At 39.3% G+C, this 23542-nt stretch overlaps 1 protein-coding gene across 3 annotated transcripts; it reads right to left on the reverse strand.

Annotated features, from left to right (window-relative positions):
- Positions 1 to 333: 333 nt before the first annotated feature.
- On the reverse strand, positions 334 to 22860 carry nfkb1 (nuclear factor of kappa light polypeptide gene enhancer in B-cells 1). 3 transcript variants are annotated; one of them, XM_057348834.1, is made up of 24 exons: positions 22395 to 22860; positions 21733 to 21776; positions 21066 to 21162; positions 19009 to 19049; positions 18762 to 18860; positions 15630 to 15778; positions 15371 to 15534; positions 15033 to 15191; positions 11654 to 11758; positions 9320 to 9411; positions 9065 to 9203; positions 8810 to 8947; positions 8547 to 8642; positions 7942 to 8109; positions 7658 to 7799; positions 7408 to 7522; positions 6980 to 7181; positions 6724 to 6893; positions 6474 to 6576; positions 5519 to 5655; positions 5348 to 5408; positions 4118 to 4284; positions 3776 to 3902; positions 334 to 2020 (listed from the first exon to the last, which is right to left on the reverse strand). In XM_057348834.1, exons 1-24 carry the CDS (start codon positions 22405 to 22407, stop codon positions 1926 to 1928), a joined length of 2823 nt encoding a protein of 940 aa, XP_057204817.1. In that variant the 5' UTR covers positions 22408 to 22860; the 3' UTR covers positions 334 to 1925. The 3 variants fall into 3 exon arrangements, with proteins under 3 accessions (XP_057204817.1, XP_057204816.1, XP_057204818.1); XM_057348833.1 differs by having other exon boundaries at positions 8801 to 8947; positions 22395 to 22859; XM_057348835.1 differs by having other exon boundaries at positions 8801 to 8947; positions 22529 to 22858.
- Positions 22861 to 23542: the final 682 nt, after the last annotated feature.

Below are 23542 nucleotides of genomic sequence, written 5' to 3' on the forward strand. Positions count from 1 at the left end.
TATAAATCTATCTTTTTCCCACGGGGACTTTTAAATGTAATGTTTAATTGTTGAGGACTGTCCCACGTATGTGCTATCAGATTTGGGTGATTATAATATAGTTCTACAAAGAGAGAGAGATAGAAAATAGACAGATAATCTGACAGACCGTGTTATGAGAAAATGACGGGTTTGCTTTACAAAATCGAAAATGTATTTACAAATGCTATGCGCCATCTGCTGGCGTGTTTTCACAACACAACGAATTGAAAATTGCTTTTCCAATTACTGGCTAAGTATAAACAATATGCAAAGGATTAAAGATTACAGAGGAAAAACAAACCTGTAAAGCAGTAGTATACAATGAATGATTTTATTATAAAAGGCATCACAATAAAACCAATTACAAAGCATAAACATTTCCCCCACAGGGTCCACAGACATAAATAGCTACCAATTTACAGCCAAACATACATCATAGTGCCTATCAAACCTGTGGTTTGGGGTTCTGTGGGATTTGTTAATGGTATTTATTATGGAATTTTACATAGCACATGAACATCCTGAATCAGTTCTACAACGTTGTAAATGTATATGTTGTGGTGCAATACATAGCTTCCTTGGAGTCTATTGTGTTTTATACAGCCTGAGATTACACACAGCAGAAGGGAATGAGATTAATCACTTAACATACCAAATGGTACTACATACAGTTAATAAAGGGCTGCCGGGATAGAAACACATTCCATCCAGCTCCTGAGAGTCTGTATAAATCACACACAAATAACACGCGTAACAATCTAGTGAAACGCACTCAAAATCGCATATAACACAGATGAATCACTGCACCTGACTAAAACTGCTTATATGTGAAGAAATCAAAGAGAATAATCTCTTAAAGCTTATGACCTTGTTGGTTTCAACAGAACCTTTCAGCTGACAGTAGGAATTGCAGGTAGCACCACTAAACAAATAAAGAAGCTCAATTCCCAGCCCAAATAATGCTGTACGTCACAGCAGAACAATGTTAATGTCTGGGTTCTTATTAAGGGGTTAATGTATTTATAAAAGACCTTTAAATCATACAACAGATCTGATTGGTCTAGACCACCTGTACCGATCTTTATCAGTCGATCATGTTCTTTAGGACTGCTTGACAGTTACAGGAGCAGGACTGGACACCCCTGATCTAGAAGGTCAAAGACCTAGTAGATCTCCTCTGCTTTTGGGATAATATTTAGATTGTCTTCACCCTCATACTGACTTGAACGTCTTGCATTATCCACACCTACGAGAAAAGACTTTGTCTGCACTTGAATATATAAAGAACATCGCATTAAAACGTTAGCTAAATTATAAAGATATGGTCAAGTGTGCTGTTGTTGAAAAAGAAAAACTATTTGAGAACACTGTAGACTCATCAAACTAGGAGCTGAAAATGCACCCAAACTCTTTTCAACTTGTTTCTCATGCAATACATGTTAGCAAACCAGAACTGAGAAGGTATAAAACTGTATATCACCTAAATATGAAGTTTCCTGATAGAAGTGTGAAATATACATTTGCACAGGGATTTTGTAGACGTAAAATCTGGGTTCAGTCAAAACATCACTCAACCACAAATAAAAACACAGCTACTTGGGAATATAAAAAACAACAAAGACATCATCTCTTACAATAAAAAATAATAATATAAGAGCTTTTAACGTATTAAAAGCTAAAAAAAATCCCTTTAAGGACGCCTCAGATTTGGATTTTAGATGTGACTGAGGAGAACCCACAACAGGCAGTGGCCAATCAAAGAGTTTGGAGGCGTGTCTTGAGGTCGAGTGGCAATGCTGATGTAGTGAGGAGGGAGAAGCTGGTCTTAAGGGTCAAGCCTCAAGTGTGGTTGCCCAGGACCAGAATCAGACACACAATGAGTCAGCAAAACCTCGGCTAGGGTTCTAGAAAGAGGTCTCCACCCCGCTGTCACATATCCCCCCCTCCTCCTGCTGGCGGCCCAACGTCAAACCCTGAATGGCCTTATATAGCTCTGCACCTGACAAATGATTTTGGAAGAAAAGACAGACAAATATTAATACAATAACACTTTTTATTCACTAAACAAAAACAATTGTTATTAAACTGTCTAAAATCAGATTAGATAAACCATGATTTCCATTTGCGTTATTTTTCAATTTATTTACAGTGGGGTACAAATACTACTAGTTATATATTATATTAGCATTTTTTATTTAATGCACTTGTCAATAAAAATCCAACAAAACTTTGTACATCTAGACAGCAAAATGCTCAATAAGGATGCTTAACTACAATATCTATACTGTAAATATCACAGCTATTAAAGTTCACAAGTAGAATTTTTTTATTTCATATTTCATACAGAACTGATCCACATTTGATCCTACTTTTCTACATTTAATGCATTTTTTCATTGCAAAAAATCTTAGCAGCATATTAAGGCCAACCTGAAATACTAAGAGCAAAACCTAATCATGAAAGCCAGCATGAATTTCCAATATATATTTCTTTGTGATTCAATGGAAGAAAGAAAATCTTCCAGGGTAAAACCCACTCATGGCTAACTGTTTCAGTGAAACAAGATTAGTTGGCTACAGTTTAACAATCATTTAGTTCTTTCTCTTCCATCAATTCCAGCGACCACAAGAAAGAAACTGAGAAAAACCTTCCCCCTGTTGGCTCATACACACTCACTCGACCGTGTGGATGACTAAGGCAACTCTTTAACACAGACAGCAAGGTGGAAATATTTTTTAAAAGAAACTGCTCTAGTGTTGGAGACAAAAACCTGAACTCCATTATCTTCCTTTCAGTTCTTTTTCCTGGGAATCCCCTTCAAGTGTCCACTTCCCCAGAAACAACAAAATACGCAAACTACCACAGCGTGGCGGGTCACCCTGAGATCATGGGGAACTCCCTCACACTGCAGTGGAAGTGGCTGTTATTGTTGACATCACAGTTAAGTTCACTTAAGGCAATGCGAGAGGACAGCAACGTGTGATGCTATTGTAAGGAACCAGGGGAACTTCACAAGAGATGAGTACAGTAGTAAAACGTGTCTCACTCAAACTATAAAATGTACTCATGTAAAACATTCCAAATGTGCTTGATGATGTCATCCAGAAAAGAATGTTTATCAGATACAGAAAACGTTTTATTCCTCGGTCAGACTTGACTTTTCGTTCCATTTACTTCCATTCATATGCATGCGAATGCGTCAGACCGGAAACACAAGCCCGTCTGACGATATTTCGCATTTCGTTGTGTAGCAAAGTTCAAGTTTGGTGATTCTCTTTTTTTGTTAATGTGTGTTATATAGCAATAAAAAAATAAAAAGTTCAAGTTTGGTGAACTCTGACCTGCGAATTCGCGTCACGTGAGTGCGTGAGACCAATACAGAATATGTAATAAATGTAGGAATCGCTCCAGCCCATTTTCGTACCACCGCCCGAACGAATTTCGCCTGCTCAAAGTCAAGTCTGACCGCAGCATTAGTATGATGAAAGATTCGAAAGAATGTTTTTTTTCTTTGAAATAGTGTGCAATGAATTGATCGCAAGGCCATGAAGGTGCGCATCAAGAAAGTAAAAAAAAGGCAGGGATTTGACAGCAATCACAGGAAAAGCTTTCCAGGATTTACCTAGAGTCAAAGGTGCAAAAGTGATGTTTCATGAACCACGAGCCCTGATCTTTAACCCCTAGGTCATATCATCCTACAGAAACACATGTACAATATAGACAGTACCAAACAATACGAGTTTCTGTGACGTACCTGCGAGCTGAGGCGGTGCTTGTGCGGCTTCAGTCTCCTGACACACAGACTGCAATAAACTTACAGCACAGCTGTTCCCAATCTGCTTCAGTCCCTCGATCAGATCATGCACCATTCCCCCAGAAACCTGCCGAGGAGAGAGACCACCAGCAAATAACACGAAGATATTGTGAGACTTAGATGTCCAGTTTTGAATGCTAATAAAAAAACAAAAAATTAAATCTGTTTAAGGAAAGCAAATGTGTTTGTAGGAATGTTACTTCAAAATTACTGTAACATCTGCAAACTGCTGCTCAGGTGCAGACTAATATCAGTTTAATATAAGCGTGTTTTTGCGTTCACCTCATAGCTGTCCAGCAGCTTTCCAGCCGGGCAGGAGCTGAGTCTGAATGCACTGGTCAGTATACCAAGTCCCAAAGCATGAGCCAGACTCTCCCAGCCTCCCGTCTGCTCCTCCAACGCCTGACAGAGGTCCTGCTTCACCTCGCAACTCAAACTGCCCATGTCACCTGCAATCACAAGCCATGCAAATCACACAAAGACACAAACGAAGCCACATTCGCATTTTTAAAGGGGGCGTGCAACGGTGTTTCATGCATTCTGACTTATTTACAATGTTAAAAGTGCCGTCTTCTCATGCTTGCCATGGTCAACTTGTCAAAAAACGAGTTGGACGTATGACGTTGTATTCCTGAGCTCGATACACTCCCCCAGCGTTCGTATAGGTTTCGGAAAGTTTTTTTCGAACATGAAAATCCGTTTCGTTACAACTTTTCTTATTCCCTTATTGGGCAATTCTCCTGGAAAAGCACGCCCACGGCAAGGCGAAAGAAATAGCCCGCCCACGCATCAACCAAGGAGCAATAGGAAGACCCGCTTACCATCAAGATGGGCTGCGCTGCGTCAAGATTGGCTGCGCTGTGGGCAGCTGCTGCTCGTTACTCTTGCGATCGTGAGAAGTTCAGCTGTGTTTGTTTGCTCACTGCATTTCAGTGAGGGATTTTATATAAACGGTGGATATAACGCTGATCGATGGTAAAGAAAGATGCCGGACATGTACCGCACGTGGTAAGTGAAACTAAGTCATATGTCTGTGTTTTGTTGGCAAAACCTAACCCATCCCCCCACACGCGTCGTATGTTTTCGGAAATAATCGTACAGCTGTATCTGTCTTTTATAAATGTGATCCAACTAAAGACTCAACGGATATTTGGAGGGTGCGATACTATTCTCTAAGTACTCAAGATTAACATGACATATGCAGAAACTGGCCACTTTGAGATCAAGCGGAACATTTTTGTTTTATTTGTGTTATTTAAAGCCGCAATCTGTATTTATTGGTCAAAAATAAGCTTATAATTAATGATTTATAATTTAAACAATCAGGCACAATTTGACAGTAAATGTCAGTTTGATGTCATTTAAGTTCAACTGACATAAAGATGAGTAAGCTTCAATTTTGTTTCGAACGTGGTGATAAAGAGGCAGATTGCAGCTTTAAAGTGTTTTTTTTTTTTGGACGAAATCACAAAGATGAAAATGCATCCTAAACTCTAGTTTAGGAGTTTATACCTTGTGGTGGTACAACAACAGTAGTGGGTTGATACTCCTGTCCGTTAAGAATATCATACACCTGAAAACATAAAACAAACATCATGTATAAACTTTCAAAACCAAAGACAGCCGACAATACAATTACATAATAATACAACAGCAATCCAAATGTGTAGCCCTATGACCCACCTCTGGGGATGATGCCATGTTCAGAGGGGTTGTCCCGGGAATATATCCTTCGTCTTCCTCCTCCTCATCACATGTAGCACACGTCTCATCATCTTTGAAGAAAAGTGGTTCAAAGTTCTCTTTATGTGGATCTGCACCTGAAAAGAGAATACAAACACTTCAGGAAACAGAAGAGAGAGATAGAACTGTTGGCTCAAGATCTCTACCGTAACTGAAAGATTGCTGGTTGAACTTTAATGCTGTGTTCACACCAAACGCGAATTAAGCGATTTGCGCGAGTAAATTACATACAAAGTAAATGCAAAGATGCGAATAGACGCGACCTCGCACCAGGCGACGCACGCGTCAATCGCATCTTCCGCGCAAGTTGAAAAAATTCAACTTGAACAATAAATTCGTGGGAAGAGTCATTGACACCTACTGTTTGACACGTGAAGTTGCTTTTCACGGGATGTTTTTTGCGTCACTCGCAAAATAACAAATTATTCCCGCGAGTAATAAAGAGTGAGGAATGCGATTCTTTTGCGTTTTGTGTGAACCCAGCATAAGGATTAAACTTAAAGTCGTCATGAAACGGAAGTAGCTATAGTCTTTTTTTCCGTATCGTGACGTATATCCGAGTGAAACGACTTCTGAAATGAGAAAAAGAAATGTAGGTCGGGACTTGATTTCATCCACCGACAAGTGATTGGATCGTTAAAAGGTGAAAGATTTGAACGCCAGTTTGCAATCTGTCAGTCATTGCAGCCCCGCCCTCGCGCCATTCCTTGTGACCAGAAGTGAAGAGAGGTCGTTTCAAGAGGGGGAGAAGGTTAACGTTTTTGATTAAAGATTACAAAATAATGATGTGCATGGATAAATAATTTATAATAAATTCTTCACCATTGTGTAAAACAATTAGAATGATCATTTTTAATTTCATGCCGATTTTAAAGTGTGACAGACACTTCCTCACCTGCAGCCATTAGAAGTGCACTCAGTTTGGTTGAGCCCCGCCCTGCGGCTACGTGCAGAGGGGTGGATCCATTATACGTGACGCTGTCTACATTCGCATTACCCTGTGATGACAAAATGTTTCGTGTGTCATTCAACCTATAGGACTTAAGGGGAAAACGTATAGCCGTACTTGAAAACTATGGCACATTTAGTATAACCACATTGAACACAGCAACCAAACTATTCAAGACGGAGCTGCTGAACAGTACCTCAAGCAGGAGACAGCCTGAGAGAGAAAGGTTGTCCATCTCTATGGCCAGGTGAAGTGCCGTACGGCCACATGTGAGCTCCTGAACCTCCGCATCGGCCCTACGCTCTAACAGAGCCCTCACACAGCTCAAACTGTTCGCCCGGACGGCAAGGTGGAGCGGGCAAAGACCTAAGAACACGAGACACATACGTCAAAACACCTGAGCTTCTGATCGAACCCCTAAAAGCATCATTGGATCTTGAAGTCCAGTGTACCTGCTGTGTTAGGGATGCCAGTTAACCGCAGCGCCGATTTATGCTTTAGCAGCGATTGTAGCACGCTTGCCTCCTTGTGCTGAGCCGCCAGGTGAAGAGCTGTGTTTCCATTGCGATCTGCTAGCGTGACGTCCGCTTCGGCCTCCATCAACGCCTCCACAACTTCTTTCTGCTGCGTCACCACCGCAAGGTGCAAAGGAGTCTGGGATAGATGAGAGAATGTTATTGGCTAATGTTGAACACTGTGAAGTGCTATAAAATAGTGGTTAAAGATCTGGCTTTGTTAACAAAATATAGCCGATTTGGTTACAAACCTCGAGCTAGCATCATTGTGCCTTTGAGGGCAGCACCAATGTGAAAATTATATTGACACGCAGCGATAAATAAAGATTGTATTGTACTGTATTGCAAGTAGGTTTGTGGTATACCTGGTACAGATCATTTCTCATGTTCAGCACATCTGCTCCAGGAAGGGCAGAGATGATCTGAGCTAAATTTCTCACGGCATCAGTTTGACTGTGAATCACCCCTAGATGCAAACCTCTACATCAGACAAAACAGACGGCGAAGGTCAAAACACAGAGAGCAGTTTTTTGGGGGTGAGAAATGTTTCTTAATGCAGTGTTTAATAAAAACAGAACTTCTTGAGAATTCTGAGCTTTGATAAGTCAGACGTACGTGTCTCCGTTCTCATCCTGGGTGGTCATTAGGGGGCGCTGTGGAGCCAGAAGCATTCTAGGATCACCACTTAGAGCGTACCGAAAGAGCGCTTCAGCCTGTTTTTTCGCGAGTTCTGCCAAATGTGGATCAATCGCACACTCTGAAAGACCAAAACAAAAAGACAAAAAAAAGTTTTTTTTTCTGCCCCCATATAGTGATATAACAGGGATAAAATGATGCCCGAGTCAGCATCACCCATGAATTATAATAACAATTATTCATGTTAATTTTATATGCTTTACCTGGGCCATCCGACTCTAGATCTTCTATAGGCTCTGTATTTTCACTCTCTACCCCGTGATCAGCAGGTTCAGGCAGGGCACAGATTCGCACCACACCACCTGCTGCCGGACCATCATCATTATCACTGTTGCTGTCTTCATCGCTGTCTTCCACAGGTTCTTGAGATGCTACAATATCAGAGGAGAAAGAACATTCAATGTTTGTCTTAAACTTGGTCCCAATCTTACCGGTGAAGAAAGGAAGAAGAACCACTTAAAGTTGATCAGAATTTGCTATATCAGCTATGTTCTCGAAGATGATGCATTTAAAGGGATATTTCACCCCAAAATAAGAATATGACTTATAATAATAATAAAATAAATATTCTTTCTTTGGCAAATCACAAAGGAAAACATTTCGAAGAATGTTGGTAACCAAACAACACTGGTCCCTCTTGACTTCCACTGTATGGACAAAAAACCACTCATGCAAAATATCTTTTTGGTTGTGTTTTTTTGTGAAAACTAAGGTGAATAAATGATGAGATTATGAGAGAATTCCTATTTTGGGGTGAACTATACCTTTAAGACCAGCGTATTAGCTGACAGTATAGACAGACACTCACTATGTTTGATGCTTGTGCTGGCTCCACCCATTCCTGGAGAGAAGTTGTATCCAGACCCGTAATTGTTATAATTTTGATAACCCTGGAAGTAATTCCCTAGAAAATAAACCCATTACACAGGTTAAACTAAAAAGTATCCAATAAAAAACGAAATCATCCACTATAAAATGCTTCAGGCAACATTGGCAACTTTCTATATTTCAAGCTGCACTGAATCAAACTGGTGAAAAACCCCCGTAAATGTTATATTGTACCTCCACTACCTCCTCCACTGGGACCGCCCCCTGCTGTAGACCCGCCTCCTCCTCCTCTAAACATGCCCCCAGCTCCGCCTCCTGCTCCACTGTAGTCCTGGAAGTGGGGAAGGGTCTTCTGTCTCTTTCTCTGCACTTCTTCTTTATCTAAACACAGTTTTAAAAAGAAAGATTCAGGGGGCCAGGATTTTGCTTATATTATACACATACTGACACAATAAGATAAATATAAACAAAATAGAACAGTGTGGCTTTAGACCATACCTATGATCTGTGGATGGTAGGTAAACGGTTTGGGCTCGCTTGTTTCATTGTCCGATTTTCTCTTAAGCTGGACAAACACAGAGATGGGCTTCTGAAGGTTCTGGTCCCGATATTTAGGTGTCTTAAAGACAATGGCAAACTGAGGAAAGAAGCAAAGAAAGAAAAACAGAACATCGATTTTAACAACATGAACATTCACGAATACTAAATACACAATTCTGTCGCTTTTTTCGGACTATTTGATCTTACACCGACCTGTCTGTGGACATCAGTGGGGGAGAAATCTCCGTAGGCTTCCCAGGTTAAACCCGAATCATCGTCCTCATAAAATCTCACCTGAATGTCATCTATTACAAACAAACAACAATGACATCATCAGACATAAGGAAAATGAGAATTACAAAGAACCAGCGGGGAAAGAAAGAGGAAGTACTGTTGCCACACACGCGCACAAAAGGCACACACACATATTAAAACATGTCAGTATGAGACACCTTTTACTTCCGCAAAATCAATAAATTACCACATAAGAGAAAGTTCTTTAAGAATTGAATCCGATACACAATACTGACATGTGGTCAGAAACCATCACTGTAGAAATAAATATCCTATGGCCAATGCTGTCTAAAATTAAATTAAACCAACCATCACAAAGAATAATCCGAACTGAGTTTTTCTTGCTTCGAGTCTTCTACAAGCAAGTTTTACTGATGGAAAATTTCAGATAATGATTTTTTGTATGAAATATTTTTATTGTACATTAGTGCTAATAATGTGATAAACAAGAAGAGAAATAAAGAGACGAGACAAGATGACACATTCATTAAGTGTAAAGCCGTTGATAATCAGACAGGTGGAAACACAAGATGACAGGAGCTCTGGCGAGCAGGTCAGTTGATAACTGACAGCAAACTTTCTCTAGCTGTCCTGGTGCCCACTGATTTGCATACGAGATGGGGAATTCCCATCCAGCTGAAAACTTGCAGTAAAAACTTCCTTCATGAAAGGCACCAAGCGTCCAACAGGAAAGACGCTGGTTTATCGTCTGCAGGTGAAAGGCTAAAGCACTTTGAAGGTGGTCTGATTCAAACGCAGGTGGCTTCATTCAGAAGATCTGACATGTCTGATATGAGACCAAAAACATCACGTGTCATGCGAACATCACATTAACATTTTTAATAAGAAGTTTAATTGGTGTTCCATGCGTATTTCATTATTGCCTATATAGTATTTAATGTTAGTCAAGATTTTGTGCATAAAAATAGTAGCTGTTTAGATTTACATGACCTTCTTTGTCCTTTTGAATGAATCATCTGTACTTTTTAGACTTCTATATTAAAGCCACCTGTATGTTTGGATGTTAAATGATTAACAACTCGACCACCAAGTTTCTAAATAGGTTGTGATATGTAAAAAAGGTAGTTATACAATAATAAATGTTGTGTGGGCTGTGTGAGTTAACTAAAGTCTTAAATACTTCCAAATGTTGTCGATACTCTATCAACAAATTGAAGAGAAATGAATAGACCACTCCTAAATTATTTTAGTTTTTTCTGAAATTACTATTTACTATTTCTAGGTACGTTTAAACGAATAGTTCCGCTTCAAAACGAAAATTCTGCCACTATTTACACGCTCACTTGACATTTCAAACCTGTATGACTTTCTTTCTTCTGCGGAACACAAAAGAAGATATTTAAAATAATGTTGGTAACAGAAAACAGTTGGTCTCCATTGACTCGCATTGGTTTTGTGTCCATACAATAGAAATCAAAGGGGACCAACGTTTTTTGTGTTACCAACGTTTTTCAAAATATCTTCTTTAGTAATTTCAGAAAACCCAAAAATAATTTAGGAGTGGTCTATTAATTTCTCTTCAATTTGTTGATAGAGTTTTAAATGTCCATTTCTGTTTTATTCTGTGAACTAGTGACAACATTCCTCACAAATTGCAAATATTGTTTTATTTGCATTTATTAGTAGATATTTGAAACAGGTCAAAACGATGCAATGTTTACAGATCTTGAATACTGTAAAGAAAACAAGCTTACATTCACGTTTAAACAGCAAATTAAGAAATCAGACAGATTTTTTACTAAACCTTCATGTGCGTTTGCATTCTCTCATGCGTCTGTTGGATGATGCTTGAGGTGATGCAAAAGATTTGTTGAGCTACTACACCTTACAAATGATGTTTTTTTTTTGAAAACCAAACCATTCTCACATCACAAATGTGCATTTTTTGAGGACTTATTTATCATCTACCCTGTGTCACTTTTTAAGTTAGTTTTTTGCTACTTGTGAGGCGGCATATTCATCATTCCAAGCATTCTCAGCACAATTATTCTGAAATTATCTGATATTTGATATACTGCTAAGCCCTAGTATTATCATGGTTGTGATTGATTTCTGAACAAACAGTTTCATTTTAGATTCATAAATAGTCTGTGTGGACTGGGAAGAGAGCTTTGTATGTACTTTAGTACATTCCGTTTTCCTTTTAGCCCTTTAAAACCCTACCGGCTTCTTAATTCTGCCCATGAGTTGCAGGGGTCAATGTGGTTCAGATAGACATTAGCGTTTTCTAACCTTTCTGGACTTTATCACACAGCAGATAGACCTCCTCTCCTCCCGTGACACAGCCGGCGGTCCGATCCATTCGCACTATCTTCAGATTGGAGGCGTTCGGGGCCTCTGGGAAACCACAAGAGACATAAGTGTTATTTGTTTATCTACTGCGGGGGCCTTTGTTTCTCATTTCTTGGGAACCCCAGTGGTCTCATTTTATGAACATAGCAGGGCTGGGGAGAAATGGAGAGAAAAATGAGAAAAGGGAGGGGAAATCGAAAGTGTGGGCAGAGTTTCAGTGCGATAGAGGAAGCAAATACTTGCCTGCTCTTTCGGAGAGAGTGAGAGTAGAAGCGAGACAGAAAGAGAGAACAAGACCGAGAGAGTGACGGAGAATCAGAGGAAAACGACACTCATTTATAACTCCAAATTCTACAGCGAGAACCAAAGACAGACCATGTGATTATTCAATAGCAGCGCTAATCTCAGTTACTAGATTATAGAAATTAATCAGCCAATCAGAAGCATTGTTATTCGGAACATGAATGATTATTTATCTCTTGATCGTGCAGATTCTTAAAGATTTTGAACAAAAGCATCATATAATAAAAACAATGGATTCAATTTCTATATTTTTTACATTTTGTCATGGTTGCAAAGCAGCTTTACAGCAAAAGTCACAGCGCGATTATGAAATGAAATGTGTCTTAAAATAAAGAAAAGGATGCGTGCTTTAAACATCTATGTACAGCCAATAGCTTCTGAAAGGTGTAAACCTGCTACAAATTCTACTACACTGTTTACCATTTACATTTTACATTTGCATTTGGCAGATGTTTCAATTCAAATCGATTTAGACTGCATTCAATCTATTTATACATATTTTTATTCGGTATGGTTGTTCCATGGGGATCGAACATATGACCTTTGCGTCGCTAATGTGCTGCTTTACAAACTGAGGTAGAGAAACATCAGATGTATTTGTGCGGGTATGAGTGGCCATGACCACTTTGCATTTCTTACTCGAGGATGCTATGAAAAACATGGAGTAATGTGAAAATGCAGAGCAGGGCGTGGTCCCAAAACAAGTCAAGACAAGGAAGAACTTGATTTTATAGATTTGAACACACGCAGTTTCTGCCAATCTCATATTAAAGGTGGGGTGGTTGATTTGGAAAGGTGCTAACTTTAGCCTGCTAGCACTGAAATTATAATCCCACCCTCTATGTGATTCGCCGTCCAAAACCACGCCTCCTCCAAACACATGAATGTATTTCGTCCATTAAATTCTTCTCGAAGCATGTACATACCTGTCCAAAAGAAAGAGAGCAACCACGGTATCGTCTTTCAGACCCTTTGCCTGCCGGAGCTGTCTCCATCGTGTAAAAGCTGAACCGATGTTAATTCGAGTTTTTCCTCTTTCATGATCCAAACGTTTTTTCGTCACTGCTTTTTCAAAAACTGACTTTCGTATTGTAGATTTACTTGTTGTCGGTTCTGCAGGAAAGCTTGGTTGTTGCTGATTGTCCACCATTCTCCCTACATTGACACAGCGGACGTGAGCGCACTGATGACGTATGATGTCTGCATGAACAGGGTGAGCAGTGGTATGCAAAATACGTTGGCTGAAAATGTACATATGACCAGTCACAGCGCTCGGCCAGAACGTTTTGATTGGGAGAACGTTTTTTGGTCCTACGCCTTTCACAGACGATATATAATTATAAAAATATTATTTGACCATTAGACTTCTTGATTGCTATCAGGATGTAAAGAGAGTTCCAACTAACATGACAAAAAATGTTTCTGGACAGGATCACCCACCCTGCCTTTAATCTTGAGTGCCTATAACAGGGGTACCTATAACAAGGGTATTCAATTAAAGTTCATTAAGTTCATAAAGTTCAGTAAATTAATTAGATTATGAGACTTTAGCCTGGGTTTTCACAGGCCCTGCGTTCCATTTCGAAGGGCTCATCCCTATGCGCTAAGCCAGGGGTGTCCAAAGTCAGTCCTGGAGGGCCGGTGTCCTGCAAAGTTTAGCTTTAACCCTAATCAAACACACCTGAACAGCTAATCAAGGTCTCACGAAGCAGACTAGAAACTTCCAAACAGGTGTGTTGAGCCAAGTTGGAGCTAAACTCTGCAAGACAGTGGCCCTCCAGGACCGACATTGGACACCCCTGCCCTAAGCCCTTCGAATGGTTTACCCTCCGGAGTGAGAGCTTTGAAGGGTTAAAGGGTGTAGGGGACCAAACAACTGTTTCTCTTCATGCGCGCGTCTATGGAGGGAGAGAAGCAGCGCGCACGGAGCGGAAAGGGTTAAAACGAAGCGCATTTGGCAGCTTGGCGCTAGATAAAGATATAATATAGCGGCAACAAATCAATTACATAAATGTTCCTAAGAGCACGTGTGATGTGATTCTCCGTTGTGTAGACGCACGGCTCAGTTTAAACAACAATTAAATGTTTTAAATGGTTTATTAGGCTATGTCTCGTGGTCCAAATGCAACGAAGCAAAGGTCCGGATCCGGCCCGCGGTCCCCCAATTGAGGATGACTGACCTATACAGTAGTATTGCATACTTCGCATCTTCGAAGAGTATTTTGTTTGATCAAATTTATAAAAGACAAGATACAGCTGTACGATTATTTCCGGAAAAAGACGAGCGCCTGGAGGCGTGCAGGGGGCAGAACTACAGCACGAGCACACAATACATCATCGCATTGATTCACTATACGTTTGTGTTGTTTGCCAATAAAACACGGACATATGAGTTTGTTTAACTTACAGAGTGTGGTTCATGTCCGTTTATATAACATTCATCACCGAAATGCAGTGAGCAAACAAACACAGCTAAACTTCCGTCAGCCGAGTGAAGCGGCATTGATGGGCGTGCTCCTTCTCACGCTGGCTGGTTGACACGTGGGCGTGCTCTTTCTCTCGCGCGTGGGGGTGCTCTTTTGCTTGCTGGATGATGCGTGGGCATGCTTTTCCGGGAGAATAGTCCAATAAGGGACTAAAAAACATTGTTACGAAACGGAAATCCATGTTCGAAAAAAACTTTCCGAAACCTGTACGAACCCTGGTGGAGTGAATAGAGCACAGAAATACTACGACATACATTCAACTCGTTTTTTGACAAGTTGACCATGTTAAGCTTGAGAAGCCAGCACGTTTAACAGTGTAAAGTCAGAATGCATGAAATAGCATGTTACCTCATCTTTAATATCTGGCACAATGCACAGCGTAGTTGTTTAGAGGCAAGCAACTACATTACAATTTAATTGACTAAAGATTTTTTACTTCTATCTTTTTACTAGCTACTGTTCATATGTTAAGTATTTACTTCACTTTAATAGGACCCCTAGTCAGTGTACTACTTCAGAAGGAGACTTACTGCTGTCGAAGATGGGCTCTGATATGACCGGGTCCAGCCTGCGAGAGAACCCTCCATCACTGTCAGGCAGGAATGCCGTGAACATTAGGCGCACCACGCTCAGATCCATCTCCTTTGACTGTTGAGCAGCCGCAGTGCTTATCAGGTTCCTCTCGTGATCTGAAACACATTCACATTTATTGCTCCAAATGTAGGAGGTGGTCTAAGGGTCCATTAGAGTTAAACGTGTCAATTAAGAGCACAAGGGTGATATTTTACGTACACACACACACACACACACACACACACACACACACACACAGACACACAGACACACACACACACACACACACACACACCTGTCAGTTCTCTGGGCATGCGGACCTCTCCCTGCAGGGTATCGATGTCAGGATGGATGTATACGCCGTAGTTATATCCCATCCTGTAGGCCTCGATCATCCTCTCCTCCAGAATTTTACTCACATTCTTCTTTGTCACGTGCAAAATGCCCAGGTTGGGAAAACTGCAGAATGTTATTTATACATAATTTATCTTTTTTAAGGATCAGAACAAGAGGATTGAAATGCTTTGAATTGATGGTGAGGAATCAATTCTGACCTGATGCTCAAGTCTTTGGGCTGCTGGTCAGCGATGCAGATTCCCTTTTCACACTGTTTGCCCACCAGACTGTGAGCATGGAGATGTGGCTCCTGATTGTTGGTCACCAGCTGAACGACCACTCGCGCCGCACCCTGGTAGTTACTGATCTGTTGGACACAAACAAATAAAACAACAGATCAGGGAAAAGGACACATTGCATGTTCAAGGCATTTTAAAAGCAGATACAGCTGCAGAAAAAAAGTAAGAGACAATTCCAAATGTTAATTTATTCAGCATTTCTAGGTGTATTGTGGCCATTCCAGTCCAGTCAAACCTAAGGAGTCACATAAAGTTATTAAACAGCAATGTGAAAGACTGACGGCATGACAAGACACATGAAAACTATGAAAAAATCCAGGTTATCACATACAATTTTGTTGTACTTTTCCTACAGTAAATACATGTAGAAATATCACTGTTGTGTTGCTTAAAAGTGAATATGAACTTGTATTCTTTGCAGTATTTGAGGTCTGAAAAAATACAGAGCATATTTTCTGTTATTCTGACCTGTTTCTCCAGTTTTCACTTTCTGCATATAAATGCAAATAGAAACATTATTTTTATTTGAAATTTGGGAGAAATACGGTTTCAAAAATTATCATTTTACCTAAACACACATGGAATTGGAATTTTGAAATGATCTCTTAATTTCTTCCACGCCTGTATATGCCTTCATGTTGATGGACTACACTACCAGCCAAAATTCTTTAGTCATTTTTTTCCCTTTTAGCATTTAAGAAAATTCATGAAAACTATAAAGTAGCGCAACTGTAACTGTGGGAATTTTGTTGAAATAAAAGCAGTTAAAATGAATAAAAATTGTTACATTTTAGCTACAAACTTGCCTTTGACTAGAATTTGCTAAAATCTTCATCTTCAATAAAAAATATCTTCATTATTTGGTCATCCATTTCAAACATTTAAAAATAAATGTGTTGTTTTCTAATGAAAGAAACTAATACATTGGCACAATTATATTTTTGTCAACAAAAGTAATTTCAAACATTTAAGCATACACCTTGAGTTAAGCATACACCTTAATAATTATGAATGATATATTACTTATTAATTATGTTCACTAAATAATTATAGATTACAACAAACACAATTACCATTATTAGAAATTTTCTGAAAAATGTTCTTAAAGTGATAGTTCACCCGAAAATGAAAATTCTGTCATCATTTACTCACCCTCTTGTCATTTCAAACTTGTATGACTTTCTTTCTTCCGCAGAACACAAAAGAAGATGACCGAACAGTGATGGCAGCCATTCACTTGCATTGGTTTTGTGTCCACCATACAATAGAAGTCAATGGGTACCACCGCAGCTCGGTTATCAACATTTTTCAAAATATCTTCTTTTGTGTTCTGCGGAGGACTAAGGTGTACTTATATAAAGTACAACGTCCAGCAAAACTTATACATGTCTGCCTAAATACCTATCTAAACAAAAAAGCGCTGGCATTGTTAACACTACTACATCAATTGATGTAGATACACAGATATTGAGATCACCGTCTGAACCTTCACTGACTTGACTGATTTCATCACTTGCATGGACAGTCAGATTTGACTGATTTAAGATCAGAACAGCAAAGACTGTCACAGGTATGATAATGTCATTTCTGTGGGGGGATTCCCTGCATACGTGTGAAAAGTGGGTGGATCATTTGTGGACATTTCCACAACATCATTTGGCCATTTACATTAACATCATCATCCTTTAGAAAGCACAACAAACACAGAAAATACAAACCAAAATCCTCAGCCTCAGAGTAAATCCTAAATATTATTTTAAAAAAATATGTTTCTTCCTTTGGTTGAAATGAAAATCTTCAGGGTGTGTGGTTTGACTGTGGTGGTTTCTATAGGTAAAGTTCAAATGGGGAACAGAAGACACAATCTCTGGTGCGAAATGACTCGCGCGCATAACAATTTCAACCTCCAGAAAAAAATACCCGTCGAATATCAAAGAATATAGACAAGGGCACCCTAGAAAGATGAAAGTGTTTGATGAAATATGTTTGATGCAACATATGAAAACAAACACAAACACCCGTAAACTATTATCTCCTCCCTCTCCGATCGGACCATTAGTCAAACAAAGGTAAAAACAGCTGAGCTAATTTCCTCCTGCAGTGAGCAATGATAGAAGTTCCTCACGCCGGAAATCTCTACAATAAACCCGTGTGATGAACATATTAAAGCCGTCATATCACAAGGAACTGAGTTATGAGTGTACTGTAAAAACACACTGTGACGTTCGCGATAAAAACGTAACACCCACTTGAAAAAATGACTACAAAAAACACTGTTGTAGGAAACAACTGTATTTGACACATTTCATAAACGAAGGGCACATCAGCCAAAAGCGTAAGTTAAACTCAAATATAAAAGCGATAAACTGAATGTCCTGATAAAAAATGTCAAACAACAGCATATGCATCATTTATCGACATGCACATTTTAAAATAACATCAATCAACTGGAATTTCAGCCAAGCCCACCAGCAGGTGTATGTGGAAAGCACGCTGTGTGTGTGTGTGTGTTGTGTATGTGTTGCACGTCAGTGTGTGTCGGAGTGGGCGACACACCTCTCATGCCACGTCATACACTAAAATCTTCCCACTAATTACCCCGGTGACACATTGAGGAAATTCCCAAACGGACACGGAGAACACGGTAAAAGAGAACAGAAGCTCTCAGCTTTTTCTCTAGTTCCTTTCTCTTGCTTCCTGACCTTCAGCCACTGACATTGAAAGTAACTGACCTAACACGGATAAGCAGTGCGATAGCAGAAGCTACTATTTTTAGCCGGGTGATCTAGCAAATATTGCATAAGCTTTATTTATCGGCTGATGAAAGAGCCGCTGCTGAGACGGCACTCGATGTCAAACCACATTTACATTTTCTGAAATAAATACCAATCACAGTCTATTCAATAGATTTTTTATTATATAATTTAAAAAAAACAAAGACAGCAAACTGCAACAAAGTTGTTTTTCTACAGGCCATCTCCCAATGAATCTCATATGTAAGAAAACGGGGCATATCAGGGTGTCAACAGAGATCTATCAGGATGAACTTACTTTCACTTGCGGGTAGGACTTCCTGTTCTTCTCGCTGGAGGCCCCTGGGAGTCCTCCATGGGAGGGGCCTTCACATCCATAACGGAACCTAAAGCCCCTCTGGAGGTGACAAAGTCAGATTTATTGCTGCGTTAGGACTGAGTTTGTTACTGTTTGTTGCTATAGCTACCAGATTCTGCACAACAGTTTGTTTGTCTGGAGCTTTTTAACAATTGCATTTTAAGTAGCGTGCTGTGTTGTGCATTACCTGTTTTGGTTGTTCGACGATTTGCAGATAAGGTGCATCAACTGCATGAAAACAAATACAACAAATATTCAAGGAACTACACTTTATGAAACAGTTCACATGAAAATGCTAGTTTTGCTTTTGCTATTAAATGAATTAACGTTAAAAATATTCCATGCAACATGACTTTGCAATAGGTGCTGTCACGTGTCGTATTTGAACATGGATGGGTGAGATTTTGCTATTTTTTCGCAATTTTCAATAGACTATTTCATCCTCATCTTTTGCATTCGCAGTCCAAAGAAAGTCACACGGGGTTTAAAATGACGATAACTAAAATGTTTTTTATTGGATCCTTAAAATAGTCATACATAATAGGCTACATATTTTTGTGCTGTATTTAATTACACTACCATTGCGTCACTGAAGTACAAAATAAAGTGCAATATACCTGCATTTTTATCAGTATAACCCATACAGTAAGTTACCCGTCTGTTAAAACACATGCGAGAGCGGAGTCTCTGTCGAGTCCAAGTTGGTCACGAAGCGAAAACGTCACGCCGATATTAATCCTTGTTTTATTCATACGTTTGTCCATGAGCCTGCTTGCCTCATTTGCCCTACCTTTACGTTTTTTTTGGATTTTCTTTACTCGCCAACGAGTAATCGTAATCCATAACTGAACAACAAAATAGCTACGTCCCAGACGCTGTATAACCGCCACTTCCGCATTTGCGTGTTGCCGTAGTTTCTACAACCGGAAACAGGATATTTCAGCCATTATTTTAAATAGGAATTTCTCTGGATTTGCACATTCTTGGGAATAATTGGGCTAATGTAAGTACACAACTACATGAAATATTTTCCACTGTGCAAGTGGCTTTTTGGATATTTCATGACAAAATTGTTCCATATTGTGCCTTGAAATGGACAGTTCACACAAAATAAAAATTCTGTCATCATTTATTCACATTCATGTCATTGACCTTCTTTCTTCTGTGGAACACAAAAGAAGCTATTTTGAGAAATGTCTCAGTGGTTTTGTTTCAATACTATGAAAGTCAATGGGGGACATTGTTGTTTGGTTCTTCAAAAAATCTTTTTTTGTATTCTGCAGGAGAAAGTAAGTCATACAAGTTGGAATGAAACGAGGACGAGTACATAATAGAATTTTCCTTTTGCATGAACTATCCCCTTAATCTCGTGGATTTTCTAGACGTGAAGCAGATTTGCTGTGAGTTTTCTTTAGATATTTCAAGGCCAGAGTTCTCGTTGTACTACGTGTTTCCACAGAAGCGCAAGCCTCTTCCTCTTCCTGTGTTGTACAGAGACCACATCCTTCATCAAGCGACGCTAAATCATTTAGCTGCCAAACCTACAGAATTGAACCTTCTCCAGCTCAAACTCAGTTATAAAACTTCAAATCCTTTTTTTTGTTGCATTTATGATGCAGACCTCGGACAGATGCTTCCTTAAAAAGATATTATGAATTCAACCCGATATTTTTAACACAATTCACCTGTTACAGTCTCGATGAAGTACTGTCTAAAGCAGACCTCAAAACCAAAGATTCGCTGAACTCAAGGAGAAATCGATTTATAAAGTTAACGTAGAAATCTTACAAAAAAGGGAATCCAAAAATCTACACTACCCATAATCACTACAAGGCAGTTCACGAGCGCGCTCAGATAGATCAAGAGCACTTGTCGATGGTGGCAGCCTCAAAATGGCACTTATCTCAAACAGGGTTTCTCAAGCAACCACACAGCGGTGAGGAGCGGTTCACGGTCGACAGACATCTGTGTCTCTGCAATCCAATGAGGAAGCAAAGAACGGAGAAGAAAACCCATATCTGCTCCTGTACCACCAGCCCACTCGATATACGATCAAGAATCTGTGTTGCCCCCCAAAATTGTACGCATCATCAGGACTATTTTACTTAAGAAAGGGACAGAACAAGAAGAAAAGGGGAACTGAGGGCTAGTCTTTCCTCATCCGTTCTGTCAAGTTTAGCATGTTAACTCGTCCCACCTTGATCGGCAGACAAATCTGAAATCTCAGTCGTAAGAGACTCTTACCTGCCCTCAGAGAATTATTGTGCTGCATGGGCTGATATGCGGGGTCCATGGGCATCCATATTGGGTCCTCTCTGAACGGGTCTAACTGGTCCAAGTACTTTAAAGATAATATAAAACCAAACATTGAGACCTTAAAAGATGTTCATGTCTCTAAGCAACAATATAGATCATAAACAGCTCTGACTTCATTTCAGTGTTGCACAGGCTAGCAGAGCAGGCATGAATTTGGGTTTGAGGTGAATAACTAATAGGCAATGTAACAAACTATTCAGTTTTATTAAAAAGACTAAACCAAAACGACAATTTAGGGTGTTGAAGACGCAACCACAAAAAGCAGGAAAAGGTAAAAGCCTCTCAGCTTTCTAAGAGACGCTTCCTGTCTGTTCCTGTGGTATTTACACAAATTAATGTTCTTTTTCAAAATCAATCACTTACTATAAGGCTCGCTGAACATCAAAGGTCTATATCTGACTGCTATAAACAACACTGAAGGTGAGCACAGAGATCTGAGGTTTGCTTTTAATCCTCAGAAGTGAAATTACATGGTTCATGCTGTGATACACATGTGCTGCTAATGACAATTAAACATTCATTTAACAAAATAAAAGGACAGAAAAACATAAAAAAAGTGTTTTTCAGGTAAAACATTGCAGGAAAAACTGCTCACCCCTGCATGAGACGAGAGGTAGGGATCATCTCCAGCCATAATTCCTAAAAAGAGAAGTCCAATGCATTAATTGCTATTAAGATAAGGTATCACACTAGGCCTTTTCTGCATCAAGTGTGCTATTCACGCAACAAACAATGCTTAAATATTTTATATTTTAAGGCTTTATATAGTAAAGGGTGTGAATAGTGGTACCAAAATGTATGAAGCCATGAATAAAATAACTCCTATTTAAAGAACACAAGTGATGCAAAGCTCTTAGACGTGCTCATATAATATCAAACGTATCATAAACATATTCAAACTAATTTTGTTAGGTAAATCAAATATTGACAAGACTTTTCCTCTTTTCACTTGTCTAACAAACTGGTATAAAATAAACTTATCTAAAACAAACAGTCACACTGTACACAACGGCTTTGTCTCATAACCGAGTGGGTTGCTTGACTATACACTTGCGATTTGGGCAAATTCTGTACAATAGACTAGTAACTTTACTTGTACGTTAAGTACCATGATGCTCAAATGTGCCGTCTAGTTTTTACTAGGTTTTAGGTTTTTTGAGCACAGTCAGCGTAAATGACATACAACATTACAATGTCTTCTATTGGATCTTGACACTTGACACAACAGAAAATGATCCATAAGTGTTTCGTACTTACCCAACGATCTCATCAAACAGGTGAAATGTGCATTTGGCTTAAGTAGGAAGTTCAGTATCACAACAACCTTTAGATGGCAACACGGGCAACTCAAAGACAACAAGCGTCGATCCTCAAGGGCTCGGGTCGCTTACCTTTCCTGATAACGTTAACGTAAATATCCGAGGTTCAGGATCAACATCAACATCAAACAGCCGGGATCTGGGCTTTAGAGTCAAGATTTCGGTTTATTTCGCCATGTTGCCCTGAAGCCAACTCACGCAAGATGATAGAAAGTCAGTTCAGAGATGACGATGGTCGTGGATATGCAGAAGCTCCGCTGGGATGAGAAAAGACCGATCGATCACTTAAATTTAATAACCGGTCGCGAGCGACTACAGTAAATCATGTCGAGATCAACAGCTCCGTTTGAATAGACAGTTTGACTTCCTTACTGGAAATTCCCTGTGACGTCAACGCGTAAACCGCTCTTTTGCGACCGCACGCGGACACCGGTGGAACAACAACTGCGTCTCAATTCGAAGGCTGCGTAAGTCATCGAGGTTGTCTCATTTGAGTTAAAAAAAAAAAACATTATGAAATTAACATTTATTTTTCCTAAGACGTAATCATTGTAGCCTTGAAATGTAACGTTTGATTTTCTCAAATAAATGATACATCTCGATGACGTATGCGGCCGAAAAAAATGCCACCCCCGGAGGACGTAGCCTTTGAATTGAGACGCAATATCATTAAAATATATAACTTAATTACAATAGATTTCAGTACATAAGTATTACTGACAAGCAGGTTTCTATTTATTATCTTTTTTTTAAATCAGGTCCTGTCACAAAATCTGCCAGAAACCTAAGAAATTGTATTGTGCTTAAAGAAAATGAAATCTTTTTAAACCATTAAGACTTTTGTATTGTGATCCTCCAATTTTGTATTGTTAATTATTATTAGCAAATGTGTTGATTTAAAAATATCGTAAAATACTGATATATATACATGTGTTAATAATAAACATTAAAAATAGATATTGATTTGAGCCTGAATTCAGGCATAACTAAAAATGTCCGACTGTCTTCAATTTAGAAGTCTTAAAACCTTTTGTAAAATTCAAGTTGCTTTAAGTTACTTGAGTCTGTTTTCATTTTTTTTTAAGA

Source organism: Triplophysa rosa, linkage group LG13 (genome assembly GCF_024868665.1).
Source record: "Triplophysa rosa linkage group LG13, Trosa_1v2, whole genome shotgun sequence".
Classification (NCBI taxonomy): Eukaryota; Metazoa; Chordata; class Actinopteri; order Cypriniformes; family Nemacheilidae; genus Triplophysa; species Triplophysa rosa.

Excerpts from the sequence above, each read along its gene's own strand:
- nfkb1 (XM_057348833.1), bottom strand. Across the intron at positions 7,800-7,941 it reads TCTAGAGTCGGATGGCCCAG|AGTGTGCGATTGATCCACAT; the intron begins GTAAAGCATATA and ends TTGGTCTTTCAG. Across the intron at positions 7,182-7,407 it reads TGAGAAATGATCTGTACCAG|ACTCCTTTGCACCTTGCGGT; the intron begins GTATACCACAAA and ends CATCTATCCCAG.